This window comes from Durotheca rogersii (assembly GCF_024521655.1).
Source record: "Durotheca rogersii strain YMJ 92031201 chromosome Unknown GGS23scaffold_2, whole genome shotgun sequence".
Classification (NCBI taxonomy): domain Eukaryota; kingdom Fungi; phylum Ascomycota; class Sordariomycetes; order Xylariales; family Xylariaceae; genus Durotheca; species Durotheca rogersii.
In genome coordinates this window covers 2,794,585-2,814,158 of record NW_026251233.1, presented here as the reverse complement: position 1 = coordinate 2,814,158, position 19,574 = coordinate 2,794,585, and the positions used below count along the sequence as shown (strand labels likewise).

Genomic DNA, 19,574 nt, shown 5'->3' with positions numbered 1-19,574 from the left:
CGAACCCAGGCGCAGTCTACTATCCGCGCTATGCAGGTGACCGTCGACTCTCGGGACAAGGAGTTAGAAGAGCTTCGAGCACAAATGCTACGCGTCTTGAAGGCAGTCGATCCCGAGATTGTAATACCCGCCCAAGACGACGCGAGTCACGATAAGATCATGAGCAAAAACTTCGACATGCTAAGGAAGATTGAGGACTTGCAGCAGAACCTCCGAATACAGACCGCGGCGCGGACTAATGCTGAAGCACAACTGACGGAGCTACGCGCGAGTCGCGGAGGGTCTCCGGTGCGGCCTAAACTTGAGGAGATGCATCCTAACGAAGCTCCTTTCAACGGCTCCCCGACGCAAAAGCGACCCAAGTTTAACGGGCGACGTTACTCGAATGCCTCCACCCCGACGCGCCGGCGTGGCAACGACAGTGAACCGGTGCCGGATTCAGGCAGGTCAGACCGTACCGCAGACATCCTCAGCTTCAACAATAGGCAGGACCTCAAGACCGAGCTCGAAGAGCTGCAGAATCAACTTCAGATATCGCAGATGCAGAACCGCCACCTCCAGAGCCAACTCGAACGTGTCACGACGGTTCCAGACACGAGTTTCGGCGACGACAGCCCCTCCATTCGCCGGATACAGAAGCTGGAGAAAGTCAACAACCGCCTGCACGATATGCTCGACGATTCTACGAGGAAAGTCTCTCAGCTAGAGAAGACTATCAGGAGTGGCGAGTTGTCCGTGCGCGACCTCCAGACTCGGTCCCACGAAGAGATCCTTGAGCTGCTCAACAGTCAAGAGGATTCCAGACGTACACTTCTACACACTCATAACGACGCTATAACCGAGCTAAGCGACGTCAAAGAACACTTCGAGAAGATGAGGCACGAGCGCGCAAGGCTCGAGGTTGAGCTCCGTGACGCGAAGTCGGACCTACAAGAGATGACTGCCGCCCGAGAGCAGGAGTCCGCCAGCCGCAGCCAGCTACTTGAGGAGTTCGCCGATCTGCAGATTCGACTCGATGCCGAAACTTCTCAACTGGCAGACGTTACTTCTAGCCTCGAGATGTACAAAAGCCGCGCCGACGAATATTTCAGTAAACTTGAACAGGCCGAGATCGCCGTCCTCAAGGCAACACGGGCCGAGCAGTTTGCCAAGTCCCAAGCCAAAGAGGCAGAAGAGGCCTACGCCGAGATCATGTCTCAGCGGAACAAGTCTGACGGGAGCATGACGGATATGCTCCGCCAAAACCAACGTCTCGAGGAGAAGTTGGAAGATATTTCGACGGACCTAGAGGCCGCTTTGCAGGCCAAGAAGCGTCTCCAGCACGAGCTCGAGGACTACAGGAACCAGAGGGCTATCGACCTCGAGGATAAGGAGGCGAGCATGGAGCAGACGCGCAAGAAGTATCAGGCCGAATTCGCTACGCTCACCAAGGAACTCGACCTGGCGCGTGAGGAGAAGCTCTACAAGCAGTCCGAAATCGCTCGACTGCGCGAAGAACTCGACGACCTCCGATCGAAGTGGGACGACGAGGTGCTCAACAGCGCAACGTGGTCGAAGGAGAAATCGCGTCTCGAGACTACGCTTGCTGACGTGGTCGCTTCGCGCGACGAGGCAGTTAGCGCACACAACGAGGCCCAGAGCAAGGTCGTGTCCCTCCTCTCCCAAGTTAGGACCCTTCGCAGCTCCGTCGACGACATTACCGCGGAGCGCGACGTGCTAGTTCGGGAGAAGGCCAGTATCGAGGCGAGACTCAAGGAGGCGAAGGCGGGGCTCGAGGATCTCGCCAAGAGCGAGAGCCCAGCATTGCGCAACGCCGCTAACACCGACAAGGAGATACTGGAGCTGAAGTCTAGCCTCGCCCAACAAGAAGACATTGCCGTCGCGGCGGTAGAGAAGATGAGGCGAGCCGAGTCGCTGGCCAACGAAGTGGCGAAGGAGATTGCGGCCGAGCGCGAGATCAGCGCTGGGTTGTCTAAGCAAAAGGCAGCTCTCGAGAAGAGCCTCAACGAGGTGCAAGTCCGGCTTGTCGATCTGGAGACTAAGGGATATTCAAGCGGAAGCCAAGATATCAAGTTCTTGCACAAACGCATCCAAGAAGTAAGTACATCGGTCCACCCTCACCAGCCCCGAAGCTCGAATTTCCACGCGGCGCGACGTCGCCATCGAGAGATTCTTCGCTTAACGACTCTTCCTCTCTCCTTCTTCCTCCTCCTCCTTCCCCCCACTCCCTATCTCTATCGTCGCCGTAGTTTTCGCAAAGCTTACCAGAGGCGCGACGCAGCTCGAATCGCAGCTCGAGGAGCAGGAGGACGAGCGGTCCAAGTCGCAGCGTTCGGTGCGTAACGTGGACCGGATCGTGAAGGACCTGCAGTCGCAGGTGGAGCGGAAGGACAAGCAGGCGGAGCAGCTGCAGGAGGACGTGGCGCGGCTGCGGGACCGGGTGGAGAAGCTGCTGATGACGATCGACGAGCTGCAGGCGAGCGAGAGCGAGAACCAGCTGTCGACGCGGCGGGCGGAGCGGGAGCTGCGGGAGGAGCGGGAGAAGACGCTGCGGATGGAGCGCGAGCTCGAGGGCTGGAAGCACCTGCGGCTGGAGAAGGGCAGCGTCAACGGCAGCGTGCGGGTCGGCACGCCGGCGGGCGGCGGCGTCGTCGCCGCCGCCGCCGCCGGCTTCGAGGGCGCGGCCATGCGCCGCCTCAACAACAACGCGTGGAGGAGCGGGGCCGGCGCCGCCGCGAACGGCGACGCGGACGACGCGGCGAGCCTCGCCGGCGCCGGCATCGAGGTCCCGAAGCGCAAGAGCAGCCTCAAGCGCACGCCCAGCCTGACGAAGGGATTCTTGTGAGCGGGACGAGGGAAGGAAAGGAATTGGTTCAGGGGTATATGAGGATAAGGGGGAAAGGAGGATGATGGCATGGGGGGGCAGGGGAAAGGGAAGGGGAAGGGGAAAAGAAAGGGGAAGGGGAGAGGGACGGATACCGAAGACGGGAGTTGTACGATTGGCGAGCCGGTCTTTTATTTTTTTGCACTCTTAATTTTTTTTTTCGCAGGCACATACATTAACGTTCCTACGACGACGAACACTATGTATTTTACGAGGGGGCGCGCGCGCGCACAGGCGACGAGTATGATGGTAGTGGCGTCGAGAAAAAGAGATACTGCGTGCGGTGATAGGGGTTGGTTGGTTGTTATCGCCAACGGCCGCGGTTCTGCGGCTCCGTGCTGCGTGCGTGAAGGGGAGCGAAGGTGTCTCTGCTCATCGCCGCCTAGTCCCCCGGCGGTATTCCTCGCGTCGCGGCTCCTCGTCCGTCCACGGCCTCTAGGCTAAAACCCGGCAACCAAACAACGGGCGGCGGCCTCGCCGGTTCGCGCCCCCGACCCCTAGTTCTCGGGCCGCTCAGGCTAAGACAGGGGCGTGCCGCGCCCGCGCCTCCATGCAGCGTGGGCGTGGGCGTGTGTGTCGGCGCCATCGTCGGCTCCGCCGCCCTCCTTCCCCCCTATTCCCTACCCCCCCGCCAAGCCCCACCCCACACCCCGCTCTCGCCGCGCCGCGACGGCCACCGGGCGACAGCCAAGCTCGCGAGGCTGGGGTGGAGGGCGGTGCCTGCGCACGCGCTGCTGGACCGGCCAGACGCGCCGCGTCGGCGTCTCGCGAAGGGGGGAGGGGGGGAAGGGGGCGACGAATGAGCGCGCCTCTGCTATTGGGAGGCGCGGGGAGAGGCTGCGGCCGCTGCTGGCTCTGGGCCTACCACAGCGTCTGCCGGGGCTCGCCGCGGGGTCGTCATCTGTCTGCCGGTGGCACGCGAGGGGAGAGAGAAGGTGGGGGGGGGGGGGGGCGCTTCGTGGAATGTCCCCAAGGCTGCCGTGTCTCGTCCGTCTGTTTGTCTGCGCTCGTCTTCTTCCTCTTCCCACCTCGCTTGCGCCCGCCCCCCCCGGCTACCTGCTGGCCGCTCGCTGTTTTCGCCTGCACGCCTTAGCGACCATCAACACCGCGCCCGCTCGTGCTGCGGCTGGTTGCTGCAATTGCCATATCGTAGTTTTTTTTTTTGTTTTCTTCTTCTTCTCGTTGTTCATTTTTGAGGGGGGGTCGGGCATTGTTTGTTGTTTTTCCGTCGCGGCCCGCCCGACGACGACGACGCGCGTCCCCCCTTCCCCTCCCCGTCCCCATGGGCAACCGACTCGCAAAGCAGCGCTCCTACTACTACTACGGCGCCCGAGGCCCGGCGCCGCGCCGCGGATACGCGAGCTACGACGATTCCGAGGACGCAGGCCCCGACGAAGCGACGGATGCTTCTTCCTCCGCGTCCTCCTCCTCCTCCTCCCGCTCCTACGCGACCCCCCGGTCCGCGCCGCTCCTGTGCTTCTTCTCGCCCGCCGAGGAGCACGAAGGACGCGGCGCCGGCTGGGGCGGCGAGGTCGTAGGGATCTCGCGGCGGAAGGGCTGCGTAAGTCGAGAGAATCTCCCCCTTCCTCCCGCCCTCCGTCTCTGCTCCCTCCTCTCTCCATCTCTCCATCTCCCCTTTTCTCGCCCCGCCCCCGGCCGACATTCAGGCCTCCTCCCCCCGCCCTTCCGCCACGCCACCGATATCGGACAACGAAGCGAGGTGACACGAAGAAGGAAAAGAGGGAGAGGGAGAGGGAGGGGGGGACGGCGGGCGGACACCAACTTCGCTGACGAAACGGCCCCCGCAGCGGTCCCTCAACCACTGGTCCGTCGCCTTCCGCCCCGAGGTCGACGTCGCGCGGCTGCCGCCCCAGATCTCCGGGTTCCGCACGCGCGTGCCGGTGGAGGTGTGCCGGGCGCGCTGCGAGCTCGGACAGGCCCTGTACATCTCTACTATAGATGGTCGCGCCAGCGGCAGTGGCAGTAGTTATAGCAGTAGCTCGGGTGCCGAGGGATAAGAGGCGAGGCGGTTGTCGCATTGGAGTATAGCGCTGATGGTAGGCATATTTACTTGCTTGTACGGTCGGCTCTTGGGCGTTGGGTAGGTATAGCGCACGTATGTCATACATGTCGGGGATTGCATGTCTTGTCTTCCCTTCTTTCTTGTGGCTTCGAGGGAGTTGGATGTCGCGGCTGTACATTTTACAATGGGTTACGGGACAGGACGGGGTGGGCTGGCCCGACTTCTGCTATTGCTTATGAGGGAAGAAATGATTCACGATACTTACTTATTGACGACTGGATGAGGTTTCTTATCATACATGTCAGCACCTCTCTGTAGGGGCTATCGGGGTTCATTCTACAGGGGATTTAAGACGGAATCGGCTCCCTTTCAAATCATGTTTTAATAAGCTGGGTGCGTTTTTTTATAATATTGTGTTATTAGCTATCAACAAGTAGTACCTATTTACAACTGCGACCCCCAGGTCCAGGGATCCGGGTGTAACACAGGGTACCTTGACAGTAGGCCTGGCATTGTCTTGTCAACTCGGGTGGCGCGTATCTGACCAGACCCTGGTAATGGTGAAGACCAAGTGAGTGACTTTTTTTTTAGGTGGTTTTCTCTTTTCCGTTTTTTTTTTTTGTGCTTTTGAGGGGATTATTTTGTTCTTTTCACAGCCGCCCAGGAAGCCATCCGGAGAGTGCTATCCACCTGATGGGATGCAGCAATCTCAATAGTCTCAATCTTGAGAGGGGTAGCATTACGGGGGGCCGGAAAGAGTGAGATGAAAGGAAATGGAAAGTGAAGTGAACAAACGGATGAACAACCGAGAGATTGATGGAACAAGATGAAATCAGGTGAAAGGGGGAAAGGGAAATGGGGGAAGTGAAGTCAAGCATACTGAGGTAGACTCAGATAAACTTGAGAGGGTATCAAAGTAAGAATCTCGTAAGAGGAGCTATAACAACGTCCCCCGCCCTTGGTGAAAGAAAAATAAAACCTGAAATGTTGGTGAGCCCATCCACCCGAGCGTGGTCCTGAGCTCAGATGACAGGTATAGTAATAGTGAGAAGAGCTGGTTGGCAGATTTGTCCTTGGGGACCGCCTGGCCCCAGTCTTCTAGGTGGTGGTCCGTGAGCCAGATTATCAGAGTGGTTTGACTTGTGGTTCCCGGCTAGGCCAGTCTCGCAGATGTCGTCCACTCATCTAACTCGTCGTAGTCGTCGTTGTCCTCCTCCTCCTCTTCTTCTTCTTCTTCCTCTTCCTCCTCCTCCCCCTCTTCTTCCTCCTCTTCTTCCATTTCCTCGTCCTCCGCTTCCTCGTCGTCTTCCTCTTCCTCGTCGTCTTCTTCTTCTTCCTCTTCTTCTTCCTCTTCTTCTTCCTCCTCCTCTTCCTCCTCTTCCTCCTCCTCTTCTTCCTCTTCCTCCTCTTCTCCCTCTCCCTCTTCCTCAGATACCTGTGAACGCAGCTGCGCGAGCTGGATGTCCCACTTGAACTTTAGTTCTTCCCAGGTGTTTCTGAGGGTCTCAACACGTGATGGGAATTCCAAGTCGTGAAAGGCTGGCGAGTCGCCACCCAAGGCTTCGAGTATGTCCTTCGGCGAAACCATGGCTTCCCTCTGCCTCAAGAGGGCACGATGATCTTCCCACCTGCGTCTAGCCAAGTTTGGCACCAAGATTTTTATGTAGTAGGCGCGAATCTTGACCTCCAAGGCGTCGCATGCCAGCGTGTGCAGCGGTTCCCATGATGGCTCGCCTTCATCCACCCAAGTGACGCGGCACTCGATATCAGACTCGCCCCATCGGATATCAGTGATGTGGTCGACCTCCCACACGAGATTGCCCTGCAACGAATACTTCGGTTTGACCCGCACATTCACGCCCAGTTTAGTATCTGGCCGTCTTGACCTGAATCTTGTCCTTGACGAGATTCTGCTGGTAGAGCTGGCGAGAAGGTCCTGGTCGATTCGGTCGTCCCCTGGGAAGTCTATATTTGCATGTTCCAAGGCTCTAGCTACCTGCTGCCTGCCTGAGACCCTTTCCTTCCATGCTTCCCAGCCTCCATTGGCGTGAGTTATTTCAAGGTTCCTCTTCCGGATGATGACTGGCAGTTGATACACAAGAGTTAGAAATCAGCAGCTGTCAATGTCAAGAACACACGCGCGCGCGCGTATAATATGTGTGTGTGTGATTACAAAAGAAAGGCAAAGCGACCGGGGTTAATGGGATATAGCTTACACGCATGGTTGACATTATTCAACCACTGAAATATTTGGCCTACCTCTGGAGGGGCGTCTTCGCCGGTCACCTGGAACTGGCTTATTTGTACGCTTGGGCGGAATCCGAGTTTAAAGGTGCGATCTTCCATAAGAACCTCAAGTCTGAGATTTTCCATATTCCACATGCTTGCCCGGTGGTAGTCGGTATTATTAATCTCGTTAAGGAAATCTCTTAGCAACCCCCCTATCTGTTGCGTTTGAAATACAATGCCATTAATGGGGGGGTTGGCGGCGGGCGTCCAATTGTATTTGTGACCACGCGTGCTCGAGAAATGGGCGCTCAGGTCCAAGGTTAGCGTGATTGTGTTCAGCCGGCACTGGTTCAACAGAGCCACGGTGTGGATGTTGTTGGTGAAATGTGAAATAAAGAAAGCGTAAGTGTCCGGATACGAACCCCGCATGAGGAACTGGACAGAACGAATATTCTGTCGTCTCCATGGGGTTATAGCGGTCAAATATGGCGTAGGATCAAAGGGCGGCCGAAACCGAAAGGTGTTTATGCGGTAGAATACGGCTAGAGATTCAATCTCGAAGTAAATCCGCCGGCATGTTTGGGAAAGGGTCACCACCGTCAACTGCGGTCCAACTGGTTCTCCGGGTTTGGATCTTTTCCACCAGAATTTGTTCGATCGAGGGAGAATTTGTCTGGGCTCAATAGGCTTTTCCACATAGACAGCTAATTCGTAAATCATCAGCCGGACCTGGAAACAATATTAGTTAATGAACAAGAGCCGCTGGGGTTGACTGGTTGTGGTAAGTCCATACGTCTAGAGGGATCCTGGAGAACCAAATGGCCGTATCGTTCTGGCTCGTCAGGTGACTTTTGGGGTGGCTTGGATCAGATAGCAAAGTTATCAGATTGAGGGTTTTTGTTTCCTCTTCGATGGTGGAACCTCCATCAACCGCGGTAGAGCTTCCCTCCATGGCGATAGAGGGAAAATTGTAATGCAATGCCACGGAACCTAGGCTGGAGGTGTGCAATGATAAAGGGATCGGGGATGTTGACACTCCTGAAGGGACGAATAGATCGAAGGGGTACTCAGATTAAGATGCTGCCGCAAATCACGACGGTTCTTGCTAGCTGGTGGGCGGAGCGGTTACCGATAGATAAACGCACTGAAGATGGAGAGGACGCAGGCAAGATAGGGTGAGACAGGCGGCGTAAGAGATGTCAAAAGAGGTGGACGATGATGAGAAAGGTCTGCGAAAAGTATGTTGAGGGAGGAAGGGGTTTAACGACGATGAGGGAGAGTGACTGGAATCACAGTAAGGCAGAATTTACCGCCAAAGATGGATCTAAACAGTATGAAAACCATACCGGGTACCTGATACTCCAGTTGTACCTCAGGCACGATACAGATCCCCCAGCTCGAAATCGATGGCTGAATGTACTCCGCTCAACGAAGGCAGCCACCATCTAGTAGAAGTGCCTGAGCAAGAGACTTGAGTTCAGATTCATCATCAGGGCGCGTGTATGTCCACCATTTGTATCGTCCGTACCTTGCCTGAGCCAACACCTAGGGCAGGTGATGGAGAGCGCCATTTCCAACCAGATAGCTCAGACAACCCTGCTCCCGGATACATGCCTAGTCGTATCCCGAGTGAATAGGCAAGCTGAATGTGGGTGGTAAACAATGGGTTATAGTAACCTCTTCATATGAGCAGCTGGCTCCGTTAAGTTAACTAGTGTTTCTTGGATGTCACTAGCAACACGTATATATTGTGAAGCGGAACCATGAATACTCCTCACATAAATTCAATGAAGAGCCATAGAGAGACAAGCACAGAGACTCCACAAATTGGGTGAGCAGATGCTTCTGGAAAAACTGGACCAAGCGACAAGGAGGGTAGCCTCCAGCTCCTAAAGTAACCACTGCAGTTACTATCAGACTTAACTGACACCGCCGGCAATGAACGACAAAGATGTCACAATATCGCTTTACCCGCTTGACAGTACCAACCACAGGCAGACTCGAAACACGACCAGACTTCAAGCTCAGCCAATTTTCATTGGGGGTATTACTATTACTACAGGTCCCGTCCACCCTTCTATACACTTCCTCGCCTCCCTCGAGGCGGTATAGGCACAGAACCATGCATACCCGCCCCTTGTCCTCTACGGCTGAGCTTCTAAAGTGACAATGTAGATGACCCCTGCGGTGATGCGTGTGTGCCGGACCACGATATTAAATATAAAAAAAAAAGAAACCCTCTTTTGCTGACCAGGTTCTCCCAAAATATGCAAGTCTCATTCGTAAGGATCGTAAGAATCTTATGGGTACGCAGCGGTCATATGGTACAGAGAAAGAAAAGATTGCCCTGCGTGGCTAAGCTCCGATGGATACTCATAGCCAGGTCTGCAAACTTACAGAGCAGCGACGATGATCGCACCGGCAAAACCCAGGAAGCCCATACCGGCACCGATGTGGGCGGCACCAGCGGTGACGATCGGGAGGTTGGTACCGGTGCCGGACGGAACCACGGCGCCTCCAGTGCCGGCGGGGGCGGTAGAGAAGGTCGAGGTTGCGGCGATCGGGTACGGAGGAGCACCACCGGCGGGAGTCGAGATCGGGATAGCCAGGGTAGGCGTAGCAGCCGGGACGGTGGCAGAGTAAGTGCCGGGGACGATGACGACGCTAGTGGCGCTGGGGCTATCGGTAACGGTGGTGAACACGATACCGGGGACGGTGAGGCTGGTGTGGATCGTGACGGTGCTGCTGGAGCTGGGGATCTCCTCGCCGACCTCGTTGGTGCAGGGGACAACAACGGTGGTGGCAATCTCGATGGTGGTGACCGACGCCGGGGGAGCGGTAGGAGTAGCGGTCAGGACAGTGGTGATGGTCTCAGCACCAGTGGCAATACCAGGGTTGGTGGGCACGAAGGGGGCACAGATACCCTGGAAGTAGCTAATAGCCTCGGAGATGACCTGGTCAGTCTCACCGTGGGCGTACAGGCAAGTGAAGATGTTCTTGACGAAGGTGGTGTCAGGGCAGTAGCAGGCGGAGTCAGTGTTGTCCTTGCAGCCAACGACGAACAGCCAGGTGTTCAGGCAAGAGGGAACGACATCAGGGCAGGGTAGGGTCTCGACGGGGGGAGCAGGGCCGCTGCCGGTGGAAGAAGCCGGAACGGTCGACGATCCGATAGGCTGCACACCAGTAGACGATCCAATCGGCGCCGTGGTAGATTCAGCCGGGGCGGGAACGGAGGCAGACTGGGTAGCCTGGGTGGCGGGGGTAGAAACACCGATGGTCTCAGTAACCGGGCAAATGGTGGTCGAGATGGGAATGGTGACGGTCGTGACGGCGGTGGAGCCGGCAGGGCAATCGGGAACCTCAGGGCCGCAGCTGGTGATGGTCTGGACCGAGGTGGTGAAGACAGTGGAGGTAGTCAGGTAGCTGGTAACAGAGAACGAAGAGACAACAGCGCTGCTAGAGGGAATGGCGGCAGTCGAGCTAGTGCCCTCAGTGGCAGAGCTGGAAACAATGGCGCCGGAGCTGGTGCCGGGAATAGCAACAGAGCTGGTAGAGCCGGCAGCGGAACTCGTGGTCTCAACGGCAGAGCTGCTGGAACCGGGAGTGCTAGAGGCACCGACCGAAGAGACAGTGCTCTGGCCCTGGCCAGGGTACGAGGGCACACCGGGGACACTGGCGGAGGAGGAAGGGATCTCGACAGAAGAGCTGGTGCTGCCAGCAGGGATGCTGCTGGTGCTCTGAGCGGGAACGCTGCTGGAAGAGCTCTGAGCAGGAACACTGGACGAACTCTGAGCAGGGACGCTGCTGGATGAACTCTGGGCAGGGACGCTGGACGAACTCTGAGCAGGAACACTGCTAGACGAGCTCTGAGCGGGAACACTGCTGGATGAGCTCTGAGCAGGAACGCTGCTGGATGAGCTCTGAGCAGGAACGCTGCTGGATGAGCTCTGACCAGGGACGCTGCTAGACGAGCTCTGGGCGGGAACGCTGCTGGTCGAGCTCAGGATGGCGGCGCTGCTAGAGCTGGTGGCTGGCGAGGAGGTCGAAGCGCTGATAACCGGGTAGGATTTCGTGGGCTTGGGCGGGTTGCAGTCGAAGTCGATGTGGTGGATGCCGAAGTCACAAGTCTTCTTGGGCTTGTTGGGCTGTTCGGGGTAGACAATAGTAACGTCAGTGGCACCACCGCACTGGGTGTTCTCGACAACGGTACCGGAAGCCTTGCAAGCGGAACGGTGCTTGCAAGACGATCCATCAGGCAGAGTGTAGTGGAACTCGAGATCGCAGTCGAACTCGGGCGAAACCTGGAACTTCTTGATCGAGGTCTTCTGGACACCCTGGTCCTTGTCGCAGCTAATCTTAGGGCTGTTGTTCTTCTCCTTCGTAGCCTTGCCGGTAATGCACTTGCTCTGGAACGAGCGGCCGGTCAGCAGATCCCGCTTGCCGAACTTTTCGCTGCAAGTGAAGCCGCTCCATTTGAACCCCTTGTAGGAGTCGAACCCGCCAAAGGGGAGGTCAGACCAGTCGAATCCACGGTCCTGGTCGAGAATGCACTTGTTGTCGGTGTTGTCCGGGCAAGTGAACTTGGGAGCGTTGTGGAAACCGAAGCCCTACGACGGTTAGAAGCTGCATAACCACCCCGGAGAGGCGTGACTTACAGTAGCCGCGACCTGGCTGAGGCCAGCAGCCAAGGCGACGAGCGACAGCGCGTTCTTCATTTTTCAACTCGGCCCCTGGTGTACGATGTGTTGGGAAATTGGCGCTGTATGAGCGTATTGGTTCTTATAACGATTGTGTAAAACGGGAAAGGAAACTCGGTTGGGAAGCAAGTAAACGAATGACCTTGGCTTCCGTGGAGAGAAAAAAGAAAACAATGTCTACCTTGGAAAGGAAAGAAAATGTCGATGGTGAGAGAAACTTTCCTCGAGACAAACAGCGGACGAGGACATCCAACATATATAGAAGGAGGTCGTCATGGGCTTCCGGCGAGGAGCCAGAACTCGGTATGCATGTACCTATCCACATAGAAGCAACGAGCACAACCCTGGCTCGCCAGGATCTGTTGACTGGACCGTCCATCCAAAGCATCCGTGCCTGGGCCTGCAGGTTCTGGTCCCCTGTTCCAGGGCCGAGCCAAAAGCTAACCCACACGGGTCTCAGGTACTAGGAGGAGGACCCGAATATGGCATGGGCCCCCCCTTCTCGCTCAGGAGCAGAGGTGAAGTTGAAGAATCCCCACACCGCAGCAGTTTGGACCGAGTCGAAAGCACGGAGCGCGCGGCTGTTAACTGGGGTTGTCTTGCATCTTGGTGTGGTATTTTCAGGGGGCAGCCAAGGATCATCTGCAATCTGTCCGCCGTTCCTGGCCAGTCAGATTGGCCTCAGCAGGCGCCCTCTCGCCAATAACAGCCCCTGTCTACTCTCGATTTCGGCTCTACGACGGTCAGCACCTTGGATCTAGGAGGGGTTGCACGAATCATAGGTAGATAGGTACCTACTTATCCTTACGCCCAGTTTGTTGCCATACATAGTAAACAGAAAGCTAGCGCTTGCGCTTTGTCGCCAGAAATCTTAGCCAAGCCCTACCATCCACAGCACAGACCCACGTAGCGACTCGCCCGTATGTACGAGTAGGCGTGCCGGGTTGGTATGTCACCGCCTCACAACCTGATCGTATCGTGCGCGGGTATGCGTTATGTCGTGGTAACAGGTAGAAGTGAAGCGGGCGATGGGATTTGCTCACCCAATCGTCACGGACCCGAGAGGGTAGTCCTGGGACAGGAAACCCCCCCTCTATCCCCTACCAGTCAAGGCAAAACAGGACGACCTTGACGAGCCGGTTCGTTGCAAGAACATCATCAGATGTTGCCATTCCCCGCCCTCGGCGGAGAGGCACATAAGATCGAGGACCAGAAGCCAAGTAAGCCCGGCTCAGGGTTCGGAGGTGCCCCCCCCTTTCCTAACGAAGAGAGGGGTGGGAAAGGGGGGGGGGGGGGGGTAGATGGCTGTTCTGTTCAACTTGAAACGAGCATAGCCACCTCGACTTTTCGTTCTGAGGTTTTAGCCCTAATGCAGGTAACGGCACCATCGTCGAGTAGTATCCTATAGCCAGGGGCGGGGGCCACAGCGCGAGATCGCTGATTCGTTAGCAAGAGAAGCCTCTTCTGGTTTTTTTTTTTTTTTTCTTTTTTCGCACCATCTAAGGATTTCCTGTCATGGTCAGTCTCCCCTATCCGGGCAAACCTACGCGGTCCTTGGTACCGGCACCACGCGTAGGTGACGGTCAGCAGCAAAACTCGATAGATCGATGGTGGCGACCCATAGATTCCCAATCCGCCTGTATGAGTAGAAGCAGCAAGAGGAGCCGGTGTCTTCTTCCATTCCGCCTTATTGAGGGCGTCGCGGCATAGTTCGTAGACTACCGATGCCTGCGTCGACGAACCACGCCGCCGAACGGCAAAACAAGCGAGAAGGCGACTCTACTAAAATAGCTCTACCCGCTAAAACGCCAAACCGTAGCATGGGAGATGGCACGGCACTTTGGTTTTGTCTTCTGATATACCGGGCATCCGCTAAGCAGGCATCTTCTAAGATCTAGGCGAGGGATGAAAACAACAATTCCCGTTAAAACCCCCGCCGTGGCTTGACGCGACGCCATTCATGATAAGAGCCGGATGGCTAGGCACGAGGCACAACATCCTGGCACGATGTGGTAATTCGGGGAGGGGGCTTCAGCGGATGAGGCGACGAGAATAGAAAAGCCGGAAGAGGAGGCGGCGTCGAGTTCGAGCGACGGAGCTGGAGGACTAGACGGTAAGCAAGCACAAAAATAAACGAGGTGCGCATACGGATGCTGCATTACGCATTACCTGAGGTTGCTCCTGCTTAGGTAACATGTACCTTTGGTATTTATGTAAGCAGGAGGTACCTAATGTATCTCTCTTAGCGGGGAACCGAACTTGCATACTTCGGGGTACATACCTTCTAGGAGCTATCCTGAGAGGAGGTACCCCTCTTACGTACACGTACAAGGCAAGTAGGAGGAGGAGGAGGGGGCACCTGATGTACCCGACGTAATTACCTAATTTGAAGTACCTGGCCTAAAAATGTGTATATCGGGACAACGGCGATGGAACCATCTGTCTTCGGTGGGTGCGTGCAGAGACACATGTTAAATCAATGCAAGCATGCATGTAATAATGCATCACCGATCTATCTATCGCTTTTCGCTGCTTTTCGCTACGCCTCCACACGGATACCGCATAGGATAAGGAGGCTGTGTACCCAGATATCCCGTGCGATTACATCGGATCGCATACCTACCCACCTCCTCTGCTTGATGTAGGTCCCTAACCCAAGATTCGGGACACCTGCCCGCTGCCATGTGTCATGCTAAACCTGGCTTGGCGATGATGGGCACGACAAGCATTCATGGTTAGGGGATGGAGATACCTTGAGCCTGTTTACCTGCGCGTGGCCCGGTCCACGCATGGATGCCCCACGGGTAGAGGACCTTGGCGGCTCTGCGTTGCTGGCCGGTGGTCGAAATCTCCCATACCCCTTTAACGGGCTTGCAGTTAGGTGGGTTAGGTGCCCAACTTCCAGACATTCATCGAGATCAGGTCCCTCCTCCTACGTGTATGTATCTTAGATAGGTACCTACCTAACGCAAGGATACATATATCTATTTATATATATATAAATATCGAATAGGCAATTCAAGATAGGCGTAACATAAATACCTGGTAGCCAGGTGGTGTGCACCTACCTATACATATGAGTAGGTGAGCAATTGGATGTTGGAGGTAGATATGTTAGGCTAGGTACCTATTCACATGTACATCCGCACGTTCGTGCCCGCTGGAGGATGGCCCTTCTCTTTATGGCCTAGGTCGGCTGCACTCCATAGAAAACCTCCGATTCCGTCGCTCACGAGTTCTCGGCGTCTGCACCTCCTAGTAGTTTCACTATTGTTTTTATTCTCTTTCCTTTTTTCTGCCTCTTCCCTCTTCCCTCCTCCCCCTTTTCCTACCCGTCCCGAGAAGCTCGAGAGGGCCAGATCCCGCGAAAGCCACGGTCGGAGGCGAGCATCCAATCAGCCCGGGATGCGCATCATTCTCTCCCGGCCCATCCGTCGATGTCGTCCATGTACAGATCAGTTCTGCGCAGCACGCCCGTGGTCAAGGACGGGGACGATCCCTGGTTGTCGGATTTCCAGGATCGGTAACCACCGAGAGCCCAGCCGCTTAACCTATCCGTCGTCGACTAGCCTACTACGGAGTAAACCCCCCTGGCTCTAGTGCTAAACCGGTTTTCGCAGTGGCGAGCACGGCCGAAGAGGACGAATACGAGCCACACGCATTACCTGAGACCTACCCTGGGGCGATGCGACCTCACCGGCGATGGTACAGCTGCTGCGTGCTATACCTACGTAGGTAGTAGCTAGCACCGTTCCGTCTCCTATCTCAAAAACCTCATCGCCACCTATTACGCGATCCCGCTGTCTGCCAAATGCGCGATATAGTCAAGCTTCGTTTCAGTCTCAGTTGGGGCGAGTTGGGATAATCAGATCTTATCGCCTGACATCCGTTTCCAAACTGTCTGATGTAAAAGGGCATACTACGACCGAACGGCAGTCTCATTTCCTATACGAAGACTCGGGCGTGCATGCGAGGCCAGACCTCTCGATTCCGATAGACTGGTAACGACACCAACTTTCTCATCTCGCTCAAAACATACAGGTAAAAGTAATAGAGCGTGGATCTTATGAGAACATCTTATGATCATACAGACTACGGTACCCGCGGTCGCGTCGAAGACTGCGCGGGCAGGCCAGTGAGGTTACCTCGTAAGCGATGGCCCAGAGCGTAGCGCCAGATCAGTGCGCACAATTCTCCCCCTTCGGCCGAGCACTAAGCCGAATATAGAGAGAGAGAGTCTCGGGGCCTCCAAGGCGTGTTCCTCGACCCAGCTTGGTGTCTGATCACTAACAGTCGGTCTCCTCGATTCTCGACTTCTCTCTCTGGGCCATATACCTCCTAGGTATCTAATTACCTTGCTGCTACTAAGTGTGCGGTTCTTTCGGATACACTGGAACTTTTGCCCCCGATCAACTGAAGTATTAATAATAATAATAAAAAGGGGGGGAGACGCTGCGCACTGTTAGAGGGACCAGGGAGCCTTCTACCACTATTCTTTTTCTCGACCCAAAGCCGAGCTTCCGGTGGGGAAGCGGAGCAAGCGAGCTTTCCGAAATGCAGGTACAATCTGATTAATGTCCACCTCTTTATCCATTAAGGTCGCTATTATCGACAATATCACATACTACGTAGCACGTTGGTTCGGACCAGTACGACAAAGTGCGAGGTACGGATGACACGGCGCCTAACCCTTAACCTTCTTCCAACCCCATCACCTTAGGCTGTTTCCAGGCCTTTCAGATATTGTTACGTAGTAGTACGCTGGATGCCTGGTCCGGTACGTCGTCTTATTAGCAGTTGTCTGTCTAGTGTCCATCGGATCTGAGGGGCCGGGACGGGAAATGCCTGCTCGTCGTCGCCTTTCCCCATTCTCGACACGACCTTCTCGCCAACAGCCATTCGCGGAAACACAGAGAAAGGGAAGCGGGCGGGCGATTTTCGACTTTGACGGTAGAAGACTACGGCAAGCGCACGAAATTACCGAGTGACATCGTGCTCTAGGTGATATCGCAATCCGGCCATATTCGTGAACATGTAGCAGGCTCATATTCTCAAGGCCACTCTCGTCTCTCGCTCCCCAGCAGACAGACACGCTACCTACGTCGTCGGTTGAGATGATTAGGGCAGTTGGATCTCGTCTCCTGTCACGAACGAAACAGGAAGATGAGCATGATCCGACTATTAATATCCCCTCGGGCATCTGAAAACCAGCGCTGCCTCAACAAACAAGCTTTCGTTCTACTCCTTCAGTCGTCAGTTGATATGGCTGATCCCTATTTCCAACGTTAGTGCTGATCGACGGGAACTAGGTGGGCAGGGAAAGGTTGACGACAGCAATCCTGCAGGAACAGGGCCTCGCTATTGGTCCAGGCGGGCCAAGTCACGATGATCAGATCTGCCTAGATCGGGAACTCGATTGACACAGTCGAAGCAGCAATCCGAGAGCAGCTCGACGGACTCTCGGCCACATGGTGCAAAAGCTCCTCCAAGAACATAATCCCAACTAGGCAGGTAGGCACTGTAAACGGACATTCTCATCTGAAATGCGTGGTGCATAATAGCGGATGAGCTTCGGGATCGGCCCGGACGCTGGAGAATGTGAATTCTCTCTCCGGCTCTCGGGCGACGAGACAGGCAGCCCAAATAGCTTCTTCCATCGGCCGCCGTTTCGCCTAGCGAGTTGCAAGCTGTCGAAACTTATGATTTTCTCTCCGATTATCACTGTCACGGTGCGCAACACGCCTGACGTGTCAGCATATCGACGGTGCATCATGAGAATTCACGCCACACAGGCAGTCCTGCAATATTTCTCAGGTCGCGCAGCACGATCTGGTAGAGAATTTGGTCCATCTCGTATTCTGATGGTGAAACGAGCTGGTAGGACGTCAGCCGTCACATCGCAGCTTAGAATAGACAGATTCTTTTCCCTGTCTCGCTACCTCCCTGGAGAAGAACGCATGCAACTAGGAAGAGACTACCTACCTACTCAATTGATCCCTACCGGGCGCACGCACGAAATCGGTATCAGGTAGGTAAGCCTGCGAGCAGCCTGCGAACAGCCCAGTACCTCGCAGTACCTCGCAGTAAGCCAGGTTCAGTTAGTTAGTTGAGAGTTACCTAAGAGAAACCAACCCTACCTCGCCTTGGCGCGTCTCTGGACTACCTACGATTCGACGGGTTACAGGAAAGCGTTGCAGACACGGGTCGCGAAATGTTGCAATACAGGGCAGAGCAGAGCAGGACAGAACATACACCTTGCCTATTCCAAACCTAGGTAGGTAGGTAGTTAACGTGAGAGAGAGAGTGAGAGAGAGAGTGAGAGAGAGGGAGAGGCGCAGGCAGAGGCAAAGAAGAAGGCACCCAAACGCAGAAAGAGACGGGAAGAGTGAGCAACACGCCACAGGCATTCTCAGCCAGCCTCGAAGAAGCCCATCATCATCCGTCATCTTACGACCGCATCCAACCACATCCAACAAGCCCGGAAACCAAATACGTCTGGCAACAGTAAGCGGAGACCTCGGGTATCTCGATTCGAGTTTATCCGCGCCACACGGCGCTCTTCTCCTTCTGCCTCGCCTGCTGCTGCCACCGCTGCTGCTCGTACTCCCCCTCCACCTCCTATTGCGACTTGGTATCCGCTACCCCAAACTCGTCCGAAGCTCCTCTAACCCCCCCGTTCATCTTCCTCCACGCCCAGATCTGGGAAGACCTCCTCCCGCTCCCGGTCCGCGAATCCCCCTCGCTGCCGCCGCTATCATCGTCATGATGATTAATCCCCGCGCGCCGGAAATAGTCCGTAGGACGGGATGTGTGGGTGGGGAGAGGAGGCAGAGGGCAGAGGGCGGAAGAGAGAGCTATCCTCGCCTTACCTTGCCCTAACTCGGATGCTAGCGGGAACTCGACCCGGGAGGGTGTAGGTGTGTGTAGGCGTGTGTATGCGCGTACGTACATCCATACTCGAGGTAGAGGGGGAGATGACAGAGATGCCGGGAGGGTCACGTACGCAGACATATCTTAGACATTAGGAGATAGGTACCTACACAGGTGGACAAGCCATAATATACACCCGTCCGTACGTGGGCACCTCCTACGTGTTGGCCAACACACACCACCTACCCACACACGCGGGCGGGCACGCACACACATCCCGCACCCCATCACGACACCCTCCGACCCGGAACCCCACCACCAATACCTCGCCCTACGTGCACGCCTGCGCGCGCCGCCGCCGCTCGTCATCTCAGGCTCGCCAGCCGCGACAGAGGCAGCAAGTACACCTCACCTGGGCGCCCGGCGCCAACCCCTCCCTCCTGACCTCTGCACGGAGGGCAAGGGGAGGCAGACAAGGCGAAAAAGACCCTCGCAGCCGCCTCGCTTGCCACACACCCTGTCGCGGGCATACCTACACATATATCTCCTGCGCGCCCCAGATGCACGCCGCGTCCGCGAGCGAGCAGGCCAAGGCTTGCCGCCTACATGCATCTATCCCCGACGCGTGCGCGCACACCTTAGGTGCCTACCCAGGACCTCGCCGACCTAAGTCGCCGGCGTGGCGCGCCGTGCCTACGCCCCCGAGCAAACGGCGGGCGACTTGCTATGGTAGATGGGAAGGCGTGCCGTGGCTTGCGAGAAGGGGAAGACGAAGCAGCAGCCGGAAGCCCACACTGTGCGTACGCAGGCGTACGCGCGGAGGCGTGCTTGTAGCCTGCAGCCCACTGCCGAATGCGCGCAGGTAGGAAGG

At 56.1% G+C, this 19,574-nt stretch overlaps 5 protein-coding genes across 5 annotated transcripts; 2 read left to right on the top strand and 3 right to left on the bottom strand.

Annotated features, from left to right (window-relative positions):
- The first annotated feature begins 2,661 nt into the window (after positions 1-2,661).
- GGS23DRAFT_550236 (uncharacterized protein) lies at positions 2,662-2,924 on the top strand. The gene has a single exon (XM_051515273.1). It carries the CDS (start codon positions 2,687-2,689, stop codon positions 2,843-2,845), a length of 159 nt encoding a protein of 52 aa, XP_051376544.1. The 5' UTR covers positions 2,662-2,686; the 3' UTR covers positions 2,846-2,924.
- Positions 2,925-4,166: 1,242 nt separating this feature from the next.
- Positions 4,167-4,902, top strand: GGS23DRAFT_593102 (uncharacterized protein; the record flags this gene model as incomplete). The annotated part of the gene is made up of 2 exons (XM_051517991.1): positions 4,167-4,445; positions 4,693-4,902. The coding sequence occupies 2 exons, from the start codon at positions 4,167-4,169 to the stop codon at positions 4,900-4,902; spliced, it is 489 nt and encodes a 162-aa protein (XP_051376543.1).
- Positions 4,903-5,367: 465 nt separating this feature from the next.
- On the bottom strand, positions 5,368-8,679 carry GGS23DRAFT_550229 (uncharacterized protein). The gene is made up of 3 exons (XM_051515272.1): positions 7,930-8,679; positions 7,124-7,865; positions 5,368-6,989 (listed from the first exon to the last, which is right to left on the bottom strand). Exons 1-3 carry the CDS (start codon positions 8,086-8,088, stop codon positions 6,061-6,063), a joined length of 1,830 nt encoding a protein of 609 aa, XP_051376542.1. The 5' UTR covers positions 8,089-8,679; the 3' UTR covers positions 5,368-6,060.
- A 715-nt stretch (positions 8,680-9,394) lies between these two features.
- On the bottom strand, positions 9,395-11,979 carry GGS23DRAFT_199925 (uncharacterized protein). The gene is made up of 2 exons (XM_051511772.1): positions 11,792-11,979; positions 9,395-11,743 (listed from the first exon to the last, which is right to left on the bottom strand). The coding sequence occupies exons 1-2, from the start codon at positions 11,849-11,851 to the stop codon at positions 9,530-9,532; spliced, it is 2,274 nt and encodes a 757-aa protein (XP_051376541.1). The 5' UTR covers positions 11,852-11,979; the 3' UTR covers positions 9,395-9,529.
- A 5,387-nt stretch (positions 11,980-17,366) lies between these two features.
- Positions 17,367-18,365, bottom strand: GGS23DRAFT_199823 (uncharacterized protein). The gene is made up of 3 exons (XM_051511771.1): positions 17,971-18,365; positions 17,816-17,910; positions 17,367-17,707 (listed from the first exon to the last, which is right to left on the bottom strand). Exons 1-3 carry the CDS (start codon positions 18,277-18,279, stop codon positions 17,644-17,646), a joined length of 468 nt encoding a protein of 155 aa, XP_051376540.1. The 5' UTR covers positions 18,280-18,365; the 3' UTR covers positions 17,367-17,643.
- Positions 18,366-19,574: the final 1,209 nt, after the last annotated feature.